The 16331-nt window shown below is 42.0% G+C and overlaps 1 protein-coding gene across 1 annotated transcript in view; it reads right to left on the bottom strand.

Annotated features, from left to right (window-relative positions):
- The window catches only part of mei1 (meiotic double-stranded break formation protein 1), a gene marked incomplete at its 5' end in the record, with an annotated part of 203305 nt that extends 187633 nt beyond the window's left edge, over positions 1 to 15672 (bottom strand). Inside the window, 4 exons of the mRNA XM_079519702.1 lie at positions 1594 to 1667; positions 4526 to 4576; positions 14800 to 14923; positions 15523 to 15672. Of these exons, the coding sequence (XP_079375828.1) occupies positions 1594 to 1667; positions 4526 to 4576; positions 14800 to 14923; positions 15523 to 15672 (399 nt within the window). The remainder of the gene's footprint in view (positions 1 to 1593; positions 1668 to 4525; positions 4577 to 14799; positions 14924 to 15522) is intronic.
- Positions 15673 to 16331: the final 659 nt, after the last annotated feature.

The following is a 16331-nucleotide window of genomic DNA, read 5'->3' on the forward strand; positions in this document are numbered from 1 at the left end:
TTAAATTCATGAGTACGTTCAATAAAACCCCACGAACCTGCAATCCTTCCTTTATTTCATACTCCAGAGAGCTAGAACAAGCTTGTTCTCACTGTATGCAGAGTCACACGCATACCAGAGGATTTATCTGAAATTGGATATGCGATTGTATGGCAAAACAAACTAATATTACAATGGCAAGGATGATCCGTGTTCACCTTTTTTGACCTGGGAATGATTCTACAAATGTCTTCTAAATCCTGACAGTTTTCTATAAAACCTTGTTTCTATGTCAGTCGTTCTCAAAAAATTTCATTTCAAGGACCCCCAAAAATATATGTAATTGGCCGCCGACCCCCAGCTGAAAATATGTTGTTCCAGGGGGGTTAAATGTGGGTTAAATGTGTCCTAATCAAGCTCCATTTTGACAATGTAAAATTAAACCTGCCCACATCTTGATCTGGCGTAATCACTGGTTGCCATCACCTCTATTATACACACAGCCTTTACCAACCACCACCTGCCTGCCTCTGTCATAATGGCCTTCTCTTCTTCTTCTGTTTTTAGTTTGATTGGGGGGTCCTTGACATGACAAAGGTTGAGCACCACTGACATAGAAACATACGTAGGTTTTTCAGAAAACTTTTAGGATTTAGAAGACTTTTAGGTTTTTCAGAAAACTTTTAGGATTTAGTTTAGAAGACCTTTTTTTTTTTTTTTTAATCTGCCTCAGTCCTAACTGGTTTAAACATGACACTTGTGCTCTGACAATCCCCAGTCACAAACCCAGTCTGCTAGTAAGCTAGTTAGTACACTACACCCAGCAGGGCTGGACTGGCCATAGGACGTACCGGGCATATTCCTGGGGGGGGGCGCGACCGTAGGGGGCCGCCATGATAAAATAAAATTAAAAAATTAAAAATTGACAGGCAGGCAGGCCAATAGGCGGCAGGCCACCAGGAAAGGTCCGGGCGTGCTGCCATTCTGCCATCATGATAATTTCACTGTACCTGTATCAGTGAGTGACAAATAAACCCTCTTCTATCTTGAGTCATTTTGCCAGCATCATTCTTGTGAGAGCAACAAAGGGTTGTGTAGTTGTCTGTTGGTTTGTATCATTTATGTTGTTCTGTATAAGTGGTGGTATTAGGGCTTGTTTTTTGTTTGTGTGTGCCTCAACGGAGCGGGCCGTATAGTTTCTGCTATCTGCGCGCTGGTTGTGGTGGGCTAAAATGTAAGACTTTTTAAGACTTTTTAAGGACACGCAGGAACCCTGACACCTGTCCTCCCTGCTGCTGAATGAGCCTCTCTTTCATTTTAGAACTCGCTCCATCCAGCCCTTCCCCCCCACACCCTCCTCCCTCCCTCCCTCCCTCCTCCCTCCCTCCCTCCCAAGGTGACAGGTGACACAATAGGCCAGCTATGACCCTACTAGCACACTAGCTGTTTACCAAACAACCACGACTGTCCTGTCCTGTTTCAGTGTATGTGTGTGTGTGTGTGTGTGTGTGTGTGTGTGTGTGTGTGTGTGTGTGTGTGTGTGTGTGTGTGTGTGTGTGTGTGTGTGTGTGTGTGTGTGTGTGTGTGTGTGTGTGTGTGTGCGTGCTGTCTCACCTGTGTGCGTATCTCATCCAAAACATATCGTATGTACTGCTCACTCTGTAGCTCTAGGAGTAGCTGAACCAGCACTGTACACACACACACACACACACACACACACACACACACACACACACACACACACACACACACACACACACACACACACACACACACACACACACACACACACACACACACACACACACACACACACACACACACACACACACACACACAGAGAGAGAGAGAGAGAACATGCAGAGCACAAAAACAAAGTTCAATCGAAAAGAAACTCAAAGATAATGAAATACTGTGATCTGTGGATTGAGACAAGACACAAAAACAGGTTTCAATCCATGTACTGATTAACGACTACAACAGTACGTAAAATACTCCAATAAAGTAATTGAATCAGACCTTAATGGGGGTTTTTGTCTCGCATATGCGCACGCACGCACACACACACACACATTATACTTGCATGCATATTACTTAACACACACACACACACAGAGACACACACACACAGATTTTCACAGGCTGCATTATTTATAGAGCCTCACCGGCAGTGAGTCAAAAGCGGTGTTCTTTATGCATTCTCCACGAGCAGAGCCATCGCGCTATCAAACCTTAAGCACCGTGCTCAATATTAAACTGCACTGGTCCGCTGGGAGTTTAAACCATTCAGTACGGGAACCCCTTTTGGTGTTTTAAGCATTATGTTATGCTTTAGCTATTGAAAAATAGCAGATCTACAAGCTCATAGCGCGGCACTCGGTGCCAACGTTTTTTAACTCAAATCTTTTCTCTTGGGGCGGCGCTGGAACTACATATTTTCAGATGGGGGGTCCGCAGCCAAATACAGATAATTCTGGGGGTCCTTGACGAGAAAAAGGTTGAGCACCACTTGACACAGAAATATAGGTTTTTCAGAAAACTGTTAGGATTTAGAAGACATTTTGTAGAATCGTCCTCAGGTCCAAATGGGTTAAACACAGCTACCATAAAATCATTCAGCTGCCGCTCTTAAACACACATATTACATTTTAAAAGACCTTAAAGTGCAGAGACTGAAATGTGTGACTGAGAGAGAGCTCTCCCCCCTAAAAAAACTCCTCCATGTTCAATGAGAGGCCGCCATTTAACCCATTTCGACCGAGTACCGATTCTACAAAATGTCTTTCTGGAAAAAACCCATATTTCTATGTCAGTGGTTTTCAAACAATTTCATGTCAAGGACCCCCAAAAATATATGTAATTGTCCGCCGACCCCCCCATCTGAAAATATGTTTTCACAGGCAAAGATTTGAGTTAAACACGTACACACTGAAAGAATATATATTCAAAGATCTGCGTCACATTTTCACGATTTTTCAAAAATAGCAGACCTACCAAGTTCATCTAAGTGCTGCGCTATGAGCTTGTAGATCTGCTATTTTTCAACAGCTAAAGTATTTATAATGCTTATAAAACACCAAAAGGGGTTCCCGCCCAAAATGGGTTAAAAAGGAGGACAAGAGACAAGTATGTGCCGAGCACACTGGATCATAATCATGGGACATGATGAGGGACAGGCAAGGAGAATCCAAGTGAGACTCAGAGAACTGAAAGGCAGGTCAAAAAGCTTCCAGAGATACTGTCTGAATATGATTCTCTCTAGTCAAAAGAGAGTCCTAGTGGTTTTATCACTATTAACATATTTACTTTGAGTACAGTCACAGTGTGTGTGCGTGCGTGTGTGCGTGCCTGCGTGCACACATGAATCCCATTCATCATAACAATACACTTAAAGGGCCTTGCAAACGTGAAGCGAGGAACGCAGGTGTTGTTGCCTGGATCAACACAGGTCTCCTCCAGGTCTGTTGAAGAGGGACGCAACAATGCAAACGTATAAAAAAAAGCTAAACAGAATCCAGGTCTGGTGAGTCGCGGGCGTGTGAAAATGAACTATAGGCGCGTTTTATTGCTCCCCGTTTGCAAGGCTAATAATACTACCACAAATTGTATTGCTTCAAGTGCCAAGAGTCTGCCGAGGGTGTATGCATGTGTGCATGTGTGTCTACTCTATAGAGCGTCGCAGTCCCGCCACCCTTTCATGACGACACCAGGCCCAGGAAATAATTCCCAATGCATTTTCCCCATAGACATTTCAAAAAGTATTTATTTAAATAACCTTTTAAGCGTTGTACAAAGCCAACTCGAGTCGTGACAAATCATGACAACAAACACAATATTTTGGACCAAACAAATAATTACAAAGAAGTACAACAACAACAAAAAAAGTGTTGTAACCTGCCGTTTTTTTCTTCTTTCTAATTATTTGTTCGGCCCAAAACATTGTGTTTATTGATACATGATTTGTCACGACAAGAGTTGGCTTTGTCCGCGGTGTAAACGTCTTTAAATAAATACTTTTTGAAAAGTCTATGAGGAAAATGAACAGGGAATTATTTTCGGGGTCTCTCGAGGGGGCGGGACTGCGACACTCTATAGTGTGGAAATACAGTGGCCCTCTCCATCGTCAAAGTCCATCGTCAAAAAATGACTAGAAGTGAATGCCCTAGTGTCTACTCCAGTGATGTAAATAGGTTTTCAATGTAATGAGTCCCAGGATGCATGGATGGTCTTTTAGATGAGTCCCAGGGACATTTTATGAGTTGTTAGTGTCATATCTTTTTTTACAAATTGCAGCATTTACCTCGCATTTCATTTGATATGGTTATAATGTGGTTATATTCATGTAGAAAACAGAAGAAGAAATGATTACTATAACTAAAGCTAGCAAAATAAACTAGAATTAAAAAACAGTACAGTAGTGCATCCCGTGGATGCAGAGGTCATTGTTGTATTGCGTCCCTTAACTATAAACTGCGTTTTGGGATGCAAAATGCACCCTATTATAATCTCTGCTCCTCTATAGCACCCACATAGAGACGAGTCTCACCTTGGACCACCTGCTCCAGAGTGGTTCGGTCTTCTACAGTGTGCAGCATCCCTGTGGGGGGGGGGGGGGGTGAAAAGCAGGCTGGATTTATAAGCAAGTGGTGGGAAAAGTATTCACATTTTTGAGTGGTGTAAACCACTCCTACAACTGGCTTTTGTGTGCAGAAAAAAATGACCATGGTTGCTATGTTCAAAATAATTTCTGACGTAATTAAATCACACCCGGGTGAACTGGATGACCGTAGCAACCGTGGTCATTTTCTCTGCACAAAAAAAGCCATTTGTGAAATCACATCCAGGTGTGATTTCATTACGTCAGATCAGAGCTGATCAGGCTATATAATACCTTACCTTATATAATACCTCACATCGGACAAAAACTCCAGCTGAATCAACTTCATGGTCACAAATCATCACATCAGAAGACGAGTCTATATAAAACCTTACACCACTCAGTTCACACGGGTGTGATTTTTTCACTTAATCAGGCTATCCAGACCTCCTGCGAGTGCACTGAGCAGTAATGCCGTTCACCCCTCAATAATTCATGCGTTGTACCTCTAGTTGATTGAGGTTGCGTGACCCTGTCTAGCTATAGAGCACCGAAGTCTGACGTCAATATCGCTAGAGGGCGTTAAGTCCACGGGTTCGTGTACTTTTACATTACATTACATTACATTACATTACAGTCATTTAGCAGACGCTTTTATCCAAAGCGACTTACAATAAGTGTATTCAACATAGGTAGGGAACAAAAACTACTAATCACCAGAAGTCTTTAGTGCATTTTCTGCAAAAACAAGCAACCAAGAGTATACCTAGCGCTAAGGTAAAAGTGCAATATATCAGCTACCTATTTCCTTAAACAGATGAGACAAAATAGCTAAATCAAATGAGCATGAGCTAAAACAATTAAGTGTATCGACTAAACAAGATCCAATAAACAATAGAAAACAAGCGTTCGTACAACTAGTTAACAACAAGTAGGTCAGGCAGAGAGGAAGGGTAGTGTTTCCTGAAGAGTAAATTACTTTTGGTAATTTATTAGTGTTATAATCCCCATAAGGGGGATCTTAGATCACCTCATATAAGAACTGTGTTTGAAAAATAAACAAATCATCCTGGCGGTTTCACTCTGAAGGATATGAAGAATCAATGAGAGAAAATGCTAATGTTACTGCTGCCGAATTAGTTACATTTTCGCTAGAAACAGACTGAGTTTCTGTGTTGGTATGCGGTCAGGTTTTCAGCTGGCTCAGGGAAGAGGACGACCCTGCCATGCATAGTCCACTATAGATAGGTGAATGGCAGCGGTGGCCGAACGGATAGCGGCGCGGTCTAGATACCGGAAGGTTCCCAGTTCGAATCAGCCGTCCGACACGTTAAAATTACCACCGCTGAAATGCCCTTGAACAAGGCATCAACCACTACGATGAAATGTGTTCTATGAGCAGGGCCTGGCTGGAAACAAGTTCTTGAGCTTAGCCCAGATACCCTGGGTAAATATAGATTTCATTTCATTTCATTTCAATGAACTGTATCTGTCTGTGGGCAGGCATATTCTGTGCCTGTGTGTGCGTGAGTGTGTGCGGTTGTATGAGTTGAGGATTAGGTATCTGAAATGTATTTTTGAAATGCAATGTACTATTTTGTAATGTAATATAATGTATTCTGTAATGTTTTAATTTATTTCTGGACTCTTGGAAGATTAGCCGAAAGGCTAAAAGAGATACAAATAAAAATAAAAAAAATTAAATCAAAGACTGTCATAGACGATACAGAGACACCTCCCCGACAATATCTCTGAGACAGTTTGTTTATTTTTGGATCACAATTCTTATATGAGACTATTTTAAGATGACCCCATGTCATTCTCCATAGAGAAAAACTTCTGCGAACCCCTTGAAACCAGGGTGACATCAGGACTTTGGCGCTCTATGGCCTCACTTTGCTCCTGATGCACTTCATATTTATATTTCAGGATAGAACAGTATAGAGAGTCGCAGTCAGGAAATAATTTTCCCCATAGACTTTTCAAAAAGTATTTATTTAAAGACTTATTTGATCGTCCCAAAAAACATTGTTTATTGTCATATGTTTTGTCTCTTGGCTCTGTCCGTGGCGTAAACGTCTTTAAATAAATACTTTTTGAAACGTCTAGGGGGGGAAATGAATGGGGAATTATTTCCTGGGCCCTCGTTGTTCTGAAAGGGGGCAGGGCTGCGACGCTCTATGTCATCTAGTCTAGTGGGTGTTTTTACTGAAGGAAAGGGATAGGTCTAACTTACCATATATTTAAGATAGACCTATCTATCTATGCACACAGAGTATTTGTGCAAGCATATTGAAGAAATATAGAAGAAAACTGCTTTGTGCGTGCATGCGTGCGTGCGTGCGTGCGTGCGTGCGTGCGTGCGTGCAATCCTGTCACTAGAGTGAAGAGCTGCAAGTGAACTTTTTGAAACTCGCATTGCAGTAACTCTGGGATAAGGAAACCTAATATTATCCCATTTTGGGCGGGAACCCCTTTTGGCGTTTGAAGCATTATGTTACACTTTAGCTATTGAAAAATAGCAGATCTACAAGCTCGTAGCGCGGCACCGAGTGCTGCGCTACGAGCTTGTAGGTCTGCTATTTTTGAAAAATCGTGAAAATGTGGCACAAATCTTTGCATATATATTCTTTCAGAGTGAACGTTTTAACTCAAATATTTGCTTCTGAGAGGTTCCTGGAACAACATATTTTCAGATGGGGGGGTCGGTCGATGGCCAATTACATATCATTTTTGGGGTCCTTGACATGAAATATTGAGCACCACTGATACAGAAACATAGGTATTTCAGAAAACTGTCAGGATTTAGAAGACATTTTATTTTATTTCGACATCAGGCCTAAATGGGTTATGGGACCTAATACCCACTGTAACTGCAGAAGTACATCTTTGTCCTCGCGTTCCCCTTCACTCTGTGATTACTTCAGAGAATTTATAATAGCCTGTCACAATATTGTACGTTAACAACGCGGTGTAATCAAATAACAGCGCAGGGCGGAGGAATGGAACATACTGTAAGATATTTGGACACGAACCATGGCGCGCTATACTCGGCTTCCGTCTACATATTATCACGCCTCCTAGACAGCCCATTAACACTAGCGCGTCGGAGCGGTCAGGCTGACCGATTTTGAAATTTTGAAGTGGATTTTCTTTGCCCATGAAGTCCTGAGAAAGTTCCCCTTGCATGACTTTTTCTAAATGTTCGATTCAAACCATCTCTGTTTTTTTTTTCATCTGAAACGTTTTGGAAATATGATTTTAGACATAATTCTACTAAAATGTCTGCTCTTTTGCGGTCCGTGGGACCGCTCTTAGAGCCCTCACCCTTTCTCCCCCACAAGCCGTGCTGTTCACACCTTCCTCCCGGCTGGAGACGGGCATTGTTCAAGCTAATGTGTCATTTGCATTCCAACCTACATGTGGAAGTCCACATGTAGGCAAACTTACATTACAAACTTACATAAACTAAATGTTGTTTTAGATGTTATATTTCTTATATGCGGTTTGCAGAAATAACGATGTCTGACTTTATTTCTCGAAACGGAAAAAGAAATATGTTGACTATACACACCATCTTTAGCATAATTATGTTGGAATAATAAAGTTTATAGCATTGTGACTATGTCGCGCATATTCATTTCATATATCAGCGCATCAAAAATATTTTTACTTTATTTTTCGGAGGGCACGCTAAACGAACAGTGTAAAAATGACATGAATCAATGACATGAATCATTCCAACGCGATAGACCTCCTTCCCTATAATGTATCCCCTCTATATAAAAATGACAATATATAACGCTAATGTCGTATTTATTTTATTGTCTCAATACAAAGATGGACAGTGTAATTGCTGCGCAAGGGTAATTAATTATAGTGACATGTGAGCGCTATATTGAATATATAGCGCTCAGATCGTCACTATAATTATAGTTTCTGAAATGAAAAAGAAAATATGGTGTGTTGACTGACTGGCGTATTGTTTCCACCTATATCTATTGAGCATAGCTAAATAAATACATGTTGACTATACACGCCATCTTTAGCATAATTATATGGGATAATAAAGTTTATAGCATTGTGACTGAGCTGTGCATGACATTTCCTGTTGGCTGTTTTCAATGAAATGACTTGTGTATAATATGAATAAATGCTACATCCTACATTTATTTTGTACCGTAGGCTATAGTTTTTGAACGAATATTACCATGTAGGCCTGAAATGTTTGGTGTTACATCACAAGCATGCATGTGTGACATCAAATCCTTTATACACATTTTTTGCATCGTAGTTGCAAGGTGACAAGAGCAGGAATGTGCAGAATAGCCCAATCAGAAATCCATTCGATTGTTATTGTGTTGATTGTGTTTGAACTATTGAATCAATCAGTATAAATAATTCTGCACATTCCTGCTCTTGTCACCTTGCGCAAGGGTAATTAATGACATGAATCATTCCAACGCGATAGACCTCCTTCCCTATAATGTATCCCCTCTATATAAAAATGACAATATATAACGCTAATGTCGTATTTATTTTATTGTCTCAATACAAAGATGGACAGTGTAATTGCTGCGCAAGGGTAATTAATTATAGTGACATGTGAGCGCTATATTGAATATATAGCGCTCAGATCGTCACTATAATTATAGTTTCTGAAATGAAAAAGAAAATATGGTGTGTTGACTGACTGGCGTATTGTTTCCACCTATATCTATTGAGCATAGCTAAATAAATACATGTTGACTATACACGCCATCTTTAGCATAATTATATGGGATAATAAAGTTTATAGCATTGTGACTGAGCTGTGCATGACATTTCCTGTTGGCTGTTTTCAATGAAATGACTTGTGTATAATATGAATAAATGCTACATCCTACATTTATTTTGTACCGTAGGCTATAGTTTTTGAACGAATATTACCATGTAGGCCTGAAATGTTTGGTGTTACATACATGCATGTGTGACATCAAATCCTTTATACACATTTTTTGCATCGTAGTTGCAAGGTGAGCAGGAATGTGCAGAATAGCCCAATCAGAAATCAATTCGATTGTTATTGTGTTGATTGTGTTTGAACTATTGAATCAATCAGTATAAATAATTCTGCACATTCCTGCTCTTGTCACCTTGCGGGGAAACTCCCCCCATTATTTGTAATAGCCCAATCAGAAATCAATTGACATTTAAATTAGCCTATACAACTTTGATGCAGAAAATGTGTATAAAGTCACAGTCACTGGTCATTTCAGAAACATAACCGTCAGACGACATGATGAGAAGGACAAGAGAACGACGTTACACTGCAGCAGAAGCAGCCAACCTCCTTCAACGGCAGACTGCTTTCGGCGATGTAGACAGCGATGATGACGCACCGTTTGGGGATTTCGGAGGAGACGCACCACAGGCTGAAGTGTACTACCCGCCAGCTTCAGATAGTGAGTCTGAATGTGACACAGAGGACTTACCTGAAACGTCTCAGCCCGAGTCTACCACGACTGAGACAAGTAAAGATGGAACCATATGGTCATCTATGCAACCTGGGGCTGGCCGCGGCAGAGTGCCCATGCGTAATATCTTCGCAGCCAGACCAGGTCCCACTGCTTTTGCCAAGGTCAGAATCCACGACGAGCTGAGCAGTTTTCTGTGTATGTTTGACCCCAACATATTGGAAACCGTCAGAGACTGCACAGTGAAGTTTGCCCGCAGTGATGGACAGAATCAAGATTGGGATTTGTCTGTTACAGAACTGAAAGCATTCATCAGTGTGTTTTTCATTCGTGCGTTGACGACATGTGGTTATCCATTGAATCAACTGTGGGCCAACGAATGGGGAAATGAGATGGTAAAAGAAACAATGTCTCGTGACCGTTTCAAATCCATCATGCGCTACTTGCGATTTGATGACAAGGACACCAGACTCGCTCGCAAAGAAGCAGACAAGTTTGCGGCAATAACGGACATTTGGAATCAGTTCACAGACAACTGCAAATCTTGCTATGTGCCTGGAGTGAACATCACGGTGGATGAGCAGCTCTTCCCCTCAAAGGCAAGATGTGGGTTTACGCAATACATGGCCAATAAACCAGACAAGTTTGGAATTAAGTTCTGGATTGCTGCTGACCTGGACAGCAAATACTTCCTAAATGGATTTCCCTACCTTGGAAAGGGCCAGTACCGCAGCAGGTAATTTATTTTCCTCTAATAATAATAATAATCATGTATTTAAAATGTCTTTACATCAATGCCTATATGTATATATTTTGCGTTGTAATAACCATTACACCTTCTCCCTGTCATTTGCAGTGATGGCGTGCCGCTGTCTCAAGATGTTGTCCAGAGGCTGGTGGAACCATTCCTCGACAAAGGGCGGAACATCACAATGGATAACTTTTTCACTTCGATGAAGTTGGGGCAGTCTCTCCGAGCAAGAAACACAACGATACTTGGAACTGTGAACAGACAGAGGCGAGAGTTGCCTCCATGCGTACGTGGAAAAGAAAGGCTATTCCACACGCAACTGATGAAGAGCAATGATGCCACGCTCACCATCTACCAGAGCAAACCCAACAAAAACGTTTGCATCCTGAGCACCATGCACCGTTCCATCGGGATTGGTACAGACCCCAAAGAAAAGCCAGAGTCTGTAACTGATTACAACCACACCAAGTGGGGAGTGGACATTTTGGATCAGATGGCACGAAACTACAGCGTCAGAGTTGGCACCAGTCGCTGGCCAGTGGCTGTCTTTTACAACATGCTGGACCTGGCTGCCATCAATGCCTATGTATTGTTCAAACAGTGCTTGGACAAACCGCAGCTCACCAGGAGGGAGTTCCTACAGGACTTGGCACTACAGCTCCGTAAGGAACACATGGATGAAAAGGACTCTGCGTCAGTGCCACCACGCACACCTCGGCGCCAGCAGCGCAGCGCACTGCAGCCGCTGCCGACCACACCACAGAACCAGCCTACAACGCCAAGAGCTGCCAAGAGGGCCCAGAATGGTCCACAGACACCAGACACCCCTACCCCCAAGAAGAGAAGGCAGTGTCAGCTTGACGGATGTGGAAACAAGACGCTAATCAGCTGCCATAAATGTGACAAACGGGCGTGTGGAACATGCACTGGTACATTTACTATGACATGTGTCAAGTGTATCTAAGCGAAAGAAGAGAAAGACAACATTTTGTGTGCCATCCAGATAAATGTACAGAAACTAATGCCATAGGATGTTTTCCTGATTTTATGTCACACCTTGCATGCTTTATATTGTTATATTGTGTAACACTAAGAAACAATAAACATTCTTGAATTAACACAAAGTATTCATGTCTGACTTTATTTCTCGAAACGGAAAAAGAAATATGGTGTGTGGTATTGTTTCCACCAAGCGCATAGCTCAATAGATATAAATACATGTTGACTATACACGCCATCTTTAGCATAATTATGTTATAATTTATGTTCATGGATCCAAGTAAACAGACATTGTTTTTTTTTACTACGGTACAAATTTGGTTGATTCAATACAGAAACGAGACGGTAAGATGCGCTGATATGAAATGCGCGACATAGGAACGTGGTATGGTACAGAAACTAGCTATAGCTAGCGCTATATTGAATATATAGCGCTCACATCGTCACTATAATTATAGTTTGGTAAACTGAAATGAAAAAGAAAATAACTTTTCTGCACGCGACCAGTGGAACTGATTTCCACGCATCACGGCTCCCTTTTTTCTCTCTCCCTGGTGTATATATAAACCGTGCTGCTGCTACGGATCTCTCTGCTGGCACAATAAATCAAATATATATAAATGACATCGATCATAGGCGGCGGCTAGGCCAGGCTTAGCCTTCCCAACAATTATGCTGGGTATTTTTAAAATATATATAGGCTAATATGTGGCTAGCCGGCCGCTCCCAAACTCCCAACTCCTTTGTCTGTAGCCTAAACTTTTCTGATTTGCACGCACGCACGCACAGCTGTCGCGCATATTCATTTCATATATCAGCGCATCAAAAATATGGTGAAATATGGTGTGTTGACTGACTGGCGTATTGTTTCCACCTATCTATTGAGCATAGCTAAATAAATACATGTTGAAAAATAACTTTGAGTTGTCCTGTCGAGTTGAAACGCTGCCTTGAATTAGTTGGAATGTGACATTTAGAAGACAATGGCAAGTCGTCAACCCCCCGCCACGGGGGGAGAGGTGTGAAGAGATGCAGGGAGAGAGTGGCCAATGGAATTGCACGAAAAACACCGGTCAGCCTGACCGTTAGCCGTCATAGTAGTAGTGATTTTAATTCAGACATGCTAGTGTTAAAATTCTGTCAAGTAAAGCTTTGGCACTAGCCCTGATGAGCAAAATATTAATCACAGAACAGAGGGCTAGTAAAACCATCATCATAACTGAGTGTGATCGTGTGTCTTTTAGACTGGCTCCATTACCCAAAGTAGGGAGTGTAATACTCCCATTTTTTTTCTATAATTTATTTTTATCCCACGATTTTGTAACCCATATTTTCACCCAGTGTCAATTATCTAATGTAATCCTGGGCTCTACAACACTCCCTCCGCCAACCTGAGGAGAGCAACGGACTGACCTCATGCTTCCTTTTAGTGCAAGAGCAGCATCCAAGCCTTCTTTTCACCTGACAGAGGGGGGAGTTTCCCTGGTTGGACGTTGCGCGTGGAAGGAATACGTTATTTATCCAACCAGTTCCTTTCCCCTCCATCAGGCGCCCCGCTCACGAGCTAGAGTGGCTGTCTTGGAACCGTACACGGTTCCTGGTTCGAGCCCTATCTCGCTCCTTATGGCTTCATGTCTACAAAGCTAACAATGAGCTGGTTGGTGAATTCCATGCCTCCACCGGTGGCGTGAATCTGTGAGTGAGTGTAATGCGCATTTTTAAAGCGCTTTGGATATTGCATTGTCTCAATGTGTGGTAGTAGTACACATTACGGCAATGTCCTGTATTACCATTTACTTTGACACTAGTCATGTGTACCCATTTTGGACTGAGGTTGATTAAAAAAAGGCTTCTAAATCCTAATTTTTTTCTGAAAAACCCATGTTTCTATGTCAGTGGTGCTCAACCTTTTTCATGTCAAGGACCCCCAGAATTATCTCTATTGGGCCACGGACCCCCATCTCAAAATATGTAGTTCCAGGGACCCCCCCAGAAGCAAATATTTTAATTAAAAATGTTCGCTCTGAAATATATATTCATAAGATTTGCGCCACATTCTCACGACTTTTCAAAAATAGCAGACCTACAAGCTCGTAGCGCGCCACTCGGTGTGTGGCGCGCTATGAGCTTGTAGATCTGCTATTTTTCAATAGCTAAAGTAGAACAGAATGCTTAAAACACCAAAAGGGGGTCCCGTCCCAAAATGGGTAAAGTGTTACCTAATGTCCAAACCACACCAATATGGGTCGCCACTCGCCATGCAGCTCTTTGCAACCAAACGGTGCAAAGAGTTAGATGCACGGCGAGCATTGGCGACCCCATTGGTGTGGTTTGCCGGCCATTGAATTGAACCAATTGAATCACTTATTGGGTCGACGTGGGTCGACGTGCAACAGGACATAATCACACCACATGGGACGAACGCTAAAACCGTCTCGTCCCTTTGGTGTGTGGTTGGTTTGGGCTTAAGCCTCATTCTGTTCACTCTGTGTACTTGTTGTCAATGTCAACTGCCAGCTTAAATAGACGTCACACTAGTACTGCAGTCCATGCTATGCAGTGGCGTTCCCAGGAATTACATTTTGGGCAGGCAAGAATTACATTTTGGGCAGGCAAGATGTGTTAATTGTCATCCCCCTGCGCACAATCAGTAGCACTAAATGTTTTCAAAGAGATATACCTGCCAGACAGTAGGATACAAAGGCTGAAAGGCATGCATTTGCATTCGAATGGGTGATTGAGGCTCTATATGTGCAACGGCCAATCCGCTGTCCACTAATACTGTAGTTCTCAGGTCTTGTTTTTGTCCTCAGTGTATGGATTTTGGCCAGGCAGAAAATGGATTTGGACAGGCGGACGCCTGTCCTCGCCTTATTGTAGATATGCCACTGTGTCAACTGCCAGCTTAAATAGACGTCACGCTACAGTACTGCAGTCCATGCTGTGTGTAGAGGGTGCAGACTATAGTACTGCAGTCCATGCTGTGTGTAGAGGGTGCACACTCGGAGCTCTCTTACCCAGCAGGGAGGTAGTGAAGTGGAGACAGACCCTCTGGTCCTGCTGCAGAAGGTCAGTCAGAGCCCCTGGGGAAAACTTCAGCATCTCAATGATGCCACAGAGGGCCACAGACTTCCTCACTGACTATATAGGACAGGAAGAAAGAAATACAGAGAGATGTGATGGATGGAATGTGATCACACAATTCACAAAAGTGAGAGTTTTGCAGTTTGACATTTTCACGCTGAGTTGAACTGTAGAGGGCCTGTTTTCTTTTCCTTTTCTAACTTTTTCGGGGGGAATTAAAGAAGGAATAAATAGGGATTTATATTGGTATAATAACAAAGTCATAGATGTTAAGATTAACCTCACCGTCTAGGCCAGAGATCACAGACTGGACACAATTTATGACTGAAACATCATCTTTCGAATACTCAATTGCCAGGAGGAACAATAATGTCAAAGGAAAGTTCCATGAAATATGGGACTACTTTTATTTGTATATTAAAGGATGGTTGCATTAACAATTTGTAATTGGTAATACATTACAGATGATATAATCACTATTGTCAACAACAGAATGTGGAGGGGTGGTGTCCATTGGGGGTTTTACTGCTAGTTGACTGTGTTTTGTTTGTTTTTGCTTGTCTTTTTATTTTGTGTAAGTCATGACTCATGTGTATTTTGTATGCTTTATTGTAAAAATCATTAAAATACTTTGATGACAAAAAAAGATTCCTCACCGCAATGTCACCACTCTCCATCATTTCAATGACACAGGCGACGCACAGAACCAGCCCTCCGCCGTCCGGAGGCCCGAGGCGACCCGTCCACTTCGAGTCGTGTCTGAAGTGGATCTTCTCGTAAACAATGTCCACGCTTGTTGTTGTCATTCTGTCTGTAGGTCAATACTTCTCCTCCTCTGTGGAGCAGCAGGTGGTCAGGGTTATAGCTATGGACTGAGGCTAAGTTGTACGCTAGTAAAATATGCTACAAAATGGTCTTATGTTGGTTGAGAAAAGTCTTTCCACGCGGTCACTCGACACTCGACTAAAAACTACGTATTTTTCGACATGGTTTGTTTTCCCTTCTTGACAAAACAATGACACGGTTGTTGGACGACGTACATTAACCTTAATTTACTGTTATTTTGTTAAATGTAGGTAATGTATGTTAGTCATTCATTTCCAATTTAATTAAACATGGCTGTTGCTGTAATGCTGTAGTTTAGTTACCTGCTGAGCCTACGGTCATCCTTGGCATTGCATCGCAATTGGTGACGTATCGAAGTTTGTGACTCCAGAGGTCACTATTTAATGTAGGTCACTACAGTAGACCTATATAGACAGATTAATGAATATAGGTCACCAAAGTCGGTGCTGCACAGCAAACACACTGTCACGAATAACCGAAAATGCGCGGGCTTGAGTAGAATGACGCAATTCGTCAAATTGTCATTTATTTATTTTTATGATTTCACCCAATCATTACAGGCATGGGCTGGGCTCCCTCCCTTTATAACATTTGGGTATGGAAATACTGGTTGTGTGTG

Source organism: Electrona antarctica (genome assembly GCF_951216825.1).
Source record: "Electrona antarctica genome assembly, chromosome: 14".
In the NCBI taxonomy this organism is placed as follows: Eukaryota; Metazoa; Chordata; class Actinopteri; order Myctophiformes; family Myctophidae; genus Electrona; species Electrona antarctica.